At 49.2% G+C, this 7,701-nt stretch overlaps 1 protein-coding gene across 2 annotated transcripts in view; it reads left to right on the top strand.

The window, feature by feature from the left end:
* The first annotated feature begins 910 nt into the window (after positions 1-910).
* Dnah2 (dynein axonemal heavy chain 2) overlaps positions 911-7,701 on the top strand; it is a 128,622-nt gene continuing 121,831 nt past the window's right edge. For both annotated transcript variants that reach the window (XM_031352477.1, XM_031352478.1), the window contains exons 1-2: positions 911-1,040; positions 3,072-3,248. In XM_031352477.1, coding sequence (XP_031208337.1) covers positions 3,086-3,248 — 163 coding nt within the window. In that variant the 5' untranslated portion in view covers positions 911-1,040; positions 3,072-3,085. The remainder of the gene's footprint in view (positions 1,041-3,071; positions 3,249-7,701) is intronic.

The following is a 7,701-nucleotide window of genomic DNA, read 5'->3' as shown; positions in this document are numbered from 1 at the left end:
GTGGGCTCGCTGCTGGCTTTGTCTTAATTAGGCACTATTGATGGAAGCAGGGAGGGCGCCTCCCTATTCCCATGATTCTGCTTCCTCGCGGCATTCCCCACGTCTCCCCAAAGCGTCTTGTGACCCCGGGTACAGCTGTCTTTTCCGCCTTCCAGCCACCAGGACGCGCAGCGCCCCCTAGCACCCACTCAGTTCTGCCCCTCCAGGGCTCTCCAAGCTGCTCTGGGACGCGGCCTTTGTTCCTATGGAGAGCAAAGCTCCTCCCAGGCAGGGTCACCTTCCCCGGGGGAGTCCCCGCCTCTCGTTCGCCCCCCAAACCAGCAACGCTTTTCAAAGCCAATCCTCAGATTAAAAAAAAAAATTCCAGTTCCAGCCTTCACCCGTCTCCCCCCCCCCCCCCCCCCCCCCCCCCCCGCCCCGTGCCTCCCAGCAATCCTAGACCCCAATCCGGGCTAAGAAGCGGGAGCAGCAGGAGGGCAGGGGTGCTCCAGCCCCGGTTTTTCCCCTGGACCCAGCTGCAGCCGTGGCTGTTTGGAAATCCTGGAGAGTTTTCTAGAAGGTGAACGAATCTCGCAGGCGGGACTCCGAGCGCCACCTGCTGGACCCGTGCAGGCCGGAGCCCACACACACACCTGGGAGCCGGGGTCGGGCGTTTGGGTCCCCCGAGCCCCGTCTTTTCCACATCCTGCGAGACCGTGTCTCATTGTTTTCAGTCCCAGCCCTTCCAGCTTAGTCCTCAAATCCAGGCGGGAGCCGTCCCCCGCACCTTCTGCTCCCAGATTTAGTAGCTCTCGAAACCCTATCCCCCCAACCCCCTTGCCCTTTAGTCTCAGTCCCCACGCGGGAAAGACTCTCGTGGGGTGGGGCCGCGGAGCAGTGCGCCTGCGCAGTGTCTGCAGACCCGCCACTTACTCTCCCGGCCCTGAGTTGCCATGGCGACGCGTGCATACACGCGCCGGCCTGGGAGGGCCACGCGGGACAGCTTCTTGGTTGGTGTGACCCAACCGTCGGTCTAGGGAGGAGAGGGTCGACACTGTGAGGTGTGTGTCGGGACTGGGGAGAAGGGGGCAGCTGTAGGGGAGGAGCAGCACCTGTGGGGGAGTCAGGAGGGGGGGTGGTTGTAGGGGAAGAGGGGAGCAAGGAACATTTGTGACTTAAGAGGCACAAATTGAAGGACAATTCAGGGTGCAATGAAGTGGGGACAGTCGTGTGGGCAAGAAGTTGTGAGGGAGACTGACCACTGGTGACTAGTTTGAGGAGCAGTCGGGCCCTGAGGTAGCCCCAGTGAGCCCCAGGCTGGAACAGTGTCTCCCGGTGCCTGCAGTGTGGTTTATGTCTCCCGAGGCTCCAGTTTGAGGCTCAAGGGAGCTAGATGCTTCCCCTGGGGCTGATGAAGGAAACCGCGCTCTTGTAGTTGGTTTTATTGATTTGTTGGCCTAACAGAACGTTTTTCCTTGGAGCAAAGTACAAATCCTTCAAGTTTGAAATTCATAACCCATGATCAATGCCTGTGGCAGCCTGTGGGGATGAGGAAAGGAAGCCACAGGTGGCTGCCAGGCCTTGAGAAGGAAGAGGGAGTGCCCAGCATTCTACAGTGTTTCTGGAGATTCTGCACTCCTGACATGGTTGCTTCCCGCCCTCCCCCACCCCCACCCCCCCTGCACTGGGTCTTCCTCATGCCCTCAGTTTCTTTTTCACAGCTGCATAATTTGAAATTCATTACTGGATAGCTTTTGTCCTTCTTGGTTCCTGGTTGTTCCTTAGGACATTTGGAATCTGGTGATCTTGAAATCGTGTGGACTTAGCATAGACTCTCGACCCACAAGCCTTAGAAACTGAAGTCCACACTAAACAGGCTTCTCACCTCTAAGCAATGAAAGGCTAGAGAGGCTTGTGCACATGGTCTTTGTTTAAGGCTGTGGAGACTTCAGGGTGGCAGGAGGAACATTTTTGCTTAAGTGGGAAGGAGAGGAGACACACAGGAAAATCACCTGGGTTTGCCTTGGTGACTTGACACAGTGACAGCGATGAGAAGTGGTAACCACGGGGACCGGGCTTCTCTTCATGGGCCTTCTCTTATTCAGGAGACCCTAGGCTAGTTGGCTGAAGGTCTGGGTGAACATATCATAATTTTTCCATACCCTTCCTTAGTGGGGTTTCTGTTATAAAAAAAAAAAAGTTTAATTGGCTGGGCAGTGGTGGTGCTCGCCTTTAATCCCAGCACTTGGGAGGCAGAGGCAGGTGGATTTCTGAGTTCGAGGCCAGCCTGGTTTACAGAGTGAGTTCCAGGACAGCCAGGGCTACACAGAGAGACCCTGTCTCAAAAATAAAATAAAATAAAATAAAAAATAAAAAGATTTAATTTAGGTACCTACAAACGTGTGTAGGTACCTAAAGAAACCAGGAGGGAGTGAGATCCCCGGGAACTGGAGTTACAGGGCAGAGAACGGCTTGTGGGTGTGGGTATGCTCTCTATACCACATGAACCCCAGGGATTGAACTCAGGCTCTTAGTCTTGTTGGCAAGCACCTTAACTTTCTGAGCCCTCTAGCCTGCCTGGGGCTTTGACTTTTAATCTGATTCTGTGAAGAATTTGAGTCATCCCAAGGAAGAAGTGAGGACGCCATGGTCCCTTCTCCCCACTTTTTTGTTTTTTCAAGACAGGGTTTCTCTGTGTAGCCCTGGCTGTCCTGGAACTCCACTCTGTAGACCAGGCTGGCCTGAAACTCAGAAATCTGCCTGTCTCTGCCTCCCAAGTGCCAGGATTAAAGGCGTGCGCCACCACTGCCCGGCACCTCACCCCCTCCTTTAAATTTGATGTTCGGAATCTAACCCAGGGCCTTGTACACACGTTCTAGGCAAGCAATTTACCACTGAGCTGTGAGCCCCCAGCTCCAAGGTTCTATTGGGTATGCCCTGAGTGTATAGCAGGGCACCCCCAGAAAAGATGGTCATCCTGGGTGCCACTGTCGGTTTCTGAATCCAGAAGGGAATGTGTGTATCAGGAGGCTGGGTGAGAGGTGGGAGAGGTGGGATCTGGAGGTGGACTTGCGGCACCCATGTACCTGCAGGTTTTGCCTTCAAGATGGCCAGCAAAGCTGAGAAGAAGCGAAAAGTGGGTGGCCGGGGAGGCGCCCGGGCAGGCCGAGTTGGCCGAGCTCCTCAGTCCACCGGGGCCCCAGGAGCTACAGAGGCCCAGCTCTCTGTTGTTCAGGAGCCAGAGCCCGAGTCCATCAAGGAGGAGTTTGGTGAGTCCTTGCTGGAACGGAGGGTACTTAGAAATGGAGGGTGGGGAGAATTAGAGAGGCTTCTGAGACAGGGTCTCTCTGCGTAGCTCTGGGTAGTCTCAAACTGCCTAGGAACACCAAGCAGGCCTGGAATTCAACAGGGATCTGCCTCCCTTTGCCTCACAAGCCCTGGGACTAAAGGGGGCACTGCCATGCCCAACTCAGGAGCATCTTGGGGCTAGGGAGCAGGGACACGAAGCAGGACGGATGTGATACTGTATCCTCAAGGCTTCCACAGGGCCTCTGCCCTTCTCTTTTCTTTTCTCTTTATATGTGCATGTGTCTTCTTCCCGGCCGGCCCCGCTCTTTATTCTGTCTTTAAAATCTCCCATCAGCGTACCAGGAATGTGCCAGCCAGTTCTTTCTCTAGCCTCTTCCTTATTTCAAGTGTTCCTGGTTGTTCCCACCCCTTCATGGAGGGTTTGATCTCTTCCTTTTTCCTATTTTCACCCTGGGTGGCAAAACAAATAGTGTTTTTCTTCCATTAAGCCCATCACCATGGAGACCCAGCCTGCTCCGCCACCCTTTGATTCCTAAGCCCGGCTGATGCTTTCCACCATCTGTTGAAAGCTCCTGTGTTTTCTTCCTCATCTTGGCAGAGGCATGGTAGATTGTGGAGGTTCAGGTTCAGGGTGACGGGAACAGAAGCCTACATGGAGGGAACAAAGAGCTGCCTCTTGCGGAGTTGATCCTGGAGCCAGAGGGATTGGAGGGGTTGGAGTCTCGGTTGTTGTCAATTGCTTTCCCTTTAGATCCTGTCCAATGGCCAGAGACTGTGAGCCAGGTGTAGACCTCACCTTTAAAACGGGGCTTGTTGGTTTTGCTAGTGTCCTGTAAAGATGAAGACAAATAGAATCTTCACCTATTTATTTAGGAAGTATCTTACTACGACGACTACTACTATTTTGTTATTATATGAAAGGTTGTTTTGCCTGGATGTTTGTCTGAGCACCCTATGCATATATCTGGTGGAGGCCTGAGCATCAGATCCCCTAGAGCTCCAGTATAGATGGGGAGCTCCCAGGTGGCTGCTAAAATCAAACCTAAGTTCTCTGGAAGAGAAGCCAGCACTCTTAACCATGAGTAATCTCTCCAGCCCCTAATTATCTAATTATTTACATATATATTTAGTGTGTGTGTGTGTGTGTGTGTGTGTGTGTGTGTGGAGGGTTGTACCTGCTCATATCACAGTGCATATGTAGAGGTCCCCACTCATGTGATCAGGCTTGGTGCTAAGTACCCTTATGTGCTGATCCATCCCCACACCCTCTTTTTTCCTTCAGTGTTGAGGGTTGAATCCAAGGCCCCATGCATGCTAGGCAAGTGCTCTACCACATAGCTGTATCCCCAGATAGAATCCACTGTAATGAGATATTGGGAATAGGCTTAGGGCTGTGGGTGTGCTAGCTACACACACACACACACACACACACACATACACACACACACACACACACACACACACACACACATTGTGATGGGGTTTTCTTATGTATCCCAGGAGGACTTTGAACTCTTGCTCTTGCTTTGAATTCTTGACCTTTCATTTCCAGTCTCCCAAATTCCAGGACTATAGACCTGAGTTTTTTCCTGCAGAATTACTGAGTATTACTGAGATGAAGTACAGGTCTAGGGGAAAGACCATGAACCTACTCTAGGTTCTATATATAGTCATTTAGAAATGCACATTACCATCTCTGATGTCTCAAGTGCTTAGTTCAAAACAGTTTAGAATTGACAAGCTCCACGAAGCCTGGTACCAGGAGAAGTTAGGGGACACAGCGGGAAGGTTTGGTTTGGAGAACCTTTTGAGAAACAAAGAGAAAATGTTTCAAAATGGGTGAACCAGTCTTCACACCCCACAGAAAACCTGTCTTTGTTTTTTTTCTTTTCTTTTCTTTCTCTCCTGAGATAAGGTTTCTCTGTGTAGTCCTGACTATCCTTGAACTTGCTCTGAACTATAGACCAGGCTGGCCTTGAACTCACCTGCTTCTGCCTCCAGAATGCTGGCGTGTGTCACCACTACCTGGATTTTTTTGTTTGTTTGTTTTTTGTTTTTTGTTTTTTGAGACAGGGTTACTCTGTATAGCCCTGGCTGTCCTGGAGCTCCCTTTGTAGACCAGGCTGGCCTCAAACTCAGAAATCCACCTGCCTCTGCCTCCCAAGTGCTGGGATTAAAGGTGTGCGCCACCACTGCCCGGCGATGTTTTTTTTTTTTTTTTTTTAAAGCTTTTTTATTTCCTTCTTTTACGTGTTCGTTTGAAACAGGGTCTCTCTATGAAGTCCTGCCTGTCCTGGTGCTTGCTATGTAGACCAAGCTGGCCTGAACTTACAGAAATCTTCCTTCTGGGATTAAAGGCATGTGACATCATGCCTGGCCCTAAAAAAAACTCTTTACCTGTTAAAGAAATACTTATTTGTAAAGGTTTTTTAAATTGTGGGTGTGTGGAGAGTGTCTGTTTGTGCACATGAGTGTAGTGTCACAGGAAGCCAGAAGAGTGTGTTGTTACTCTCTGGAGTTGGAGTTACAGGACTTGTAAGCCATTTGATGTGGGAGCTGAGATCTGTGAACTTGGGTCCTCTGCAAGAGCAGTGCATTCTCTTAATCAATGAGTTTTCTCTCTAGATCCTCCTACATTAAAAAACATTGTGTGAACACTCATGCGTGCAAACACATGCTCACACACACACACACACACACACACACACACACACACACACTTGCAGGCATATTTGGGTAGAAGCCAGAGGATGACATTAGTCTCCCAAATTCTGGACTATGGATCATTCCTAGATCCTAACTGATGTTACTATTAAGGGTTAGGCGATGAAATGCAGGTATTCCTCAACCACTCTTATTTTTTCTTAGACATGGTCTTTCACTGAACCCTGGAGCTTGCTGATTGGTTAGACTGGCTGTCTAGCAAGCCCTAGAGATCTTCCCATTTCTGCTTTCCCAGCTGTGGGAGTATGGAAATGTGAACCCAGCTTTTTACACGGGTTCTTGGGATCCAAATTCGGGTTTGTACAGAAGCACTTTACTTGATGAACCAGCTCCCAGTGTGTGTGTGTGTGTGTGTGTGTGTGTGTGTGTGTGTGTGTGTGTGTATAGATGGCTCAGCAGTTAAGAGCACTGATTGCTCTTCCAAAGGACCTGGGTTTGATTCCCAGCACCCAGATGGTGGCTCACATTTCCCTGTAACTCCAGTTCAAGGGAATCTGATGCTTTCTTCTGTTTTCCCATAGGTACCAGGTACACAGACATACATGCTGGCAAAAATACACACATTAAACAGAAGCTTAAATATTAAATTTTCCTCTTCATGGCACTGGGAGGTGAACCATGGGCTTTAAGCAGTCATTCTTCCTTTGAGCCATGCATGGAGCCCTCATGTGTTTTTCCTTACATTTCATTCAATTACCATTAAAAAATTTATAATCAGGTCTACAGTTCCTTTTCTGTATTTCTCAGAAACTCTAGCTAGGAGTGGTGGCTTGAGCTTTTGATCCCTGCACTTGGGAAACAGAGACAGGAGATCTCTGTGAGTTTGAGGTCAGCATGATCCACAAGTTGAGTCCAGGATAGGGCCAGGGCTTGTTATGCTGAGAAATTCTGTCTCAATTTCCCTCTACTCCACAAATCAACCAACCAGCCAATCAACCAAATAAACAAAAACCCCAAACTCTAACCCTGGTCAAGGAAGGTGGCTAAGAGGTTAAAGGTACATGCCTCCAAGTCTGATGGCCTGAGTTCCATACTTGGGACACACAGGAGGAGAAGGCAAGAACTGATTCCTACAAGCTGTTCTCTGACAGCCACATGCACACGGTGGCACCTCTGTGCCTGCTCCCACCCCCACACAAAATAATGTATTTTAAAGATCCTGAAACCTCTAGCTTGCAAGTTCCCACACCTATAAAGTCTGGTGTATAAACTTATTTGGTGGCAAAATCTAACCTAAGCTGACACAAAGGTATTTATGATCTGTTCAAGCCACTTACTATAAATATTCATATATTTTACTGCAGAAATACAGTAATAAAAGTTTGATTATTAAATATTGTTCTAGAGCTCTCTGGAATGGGAGCCATTCAAACGAAACAATGTTATTTTTGTTTTTTTGAGACAGGATCTCATTCATATAAGCCAACTTGGTCTTCAACCTCCTCTATAGCCAAAGTTGACCTTTGTCTTAGCCAGGGTTTCTTTGCCACAATGAAACACCATGCTCAAATAGCAAGCTGGAGAGGAAAGGGTTTATTTGGCTTATACTTCCACAGTCTTGTTCATAAATGAAGGAAGTCAGGATAGGAACTCAGACAGGGTAGGATCCTAGAGGCAGGAGCTGATGCAGAGGCCATGGAAGACTGATGTGCTTCATATGGCTTGCTCAGCCTGCTTTTTTTTTTTTTT

Source organism: Mastomys coucha, unplaced genomic scaffold, assembly GCF_008632895.1.
Source record: "Mastomys coucha isolate ucsf_1 unplaced genomic scaffold, UCSF_Mcou_1 pScaffold5, whole genome shotgun sequence".
Taxonomy (NCBI): Eukaryota; Metazoa; Chordata; class Mammalia; order Rodentia; family Muridae; genus Mastomys; species Mastomys coucha.
This window is presented reverse-complemented; position numbering and strand designations above follow the sequence as displayed.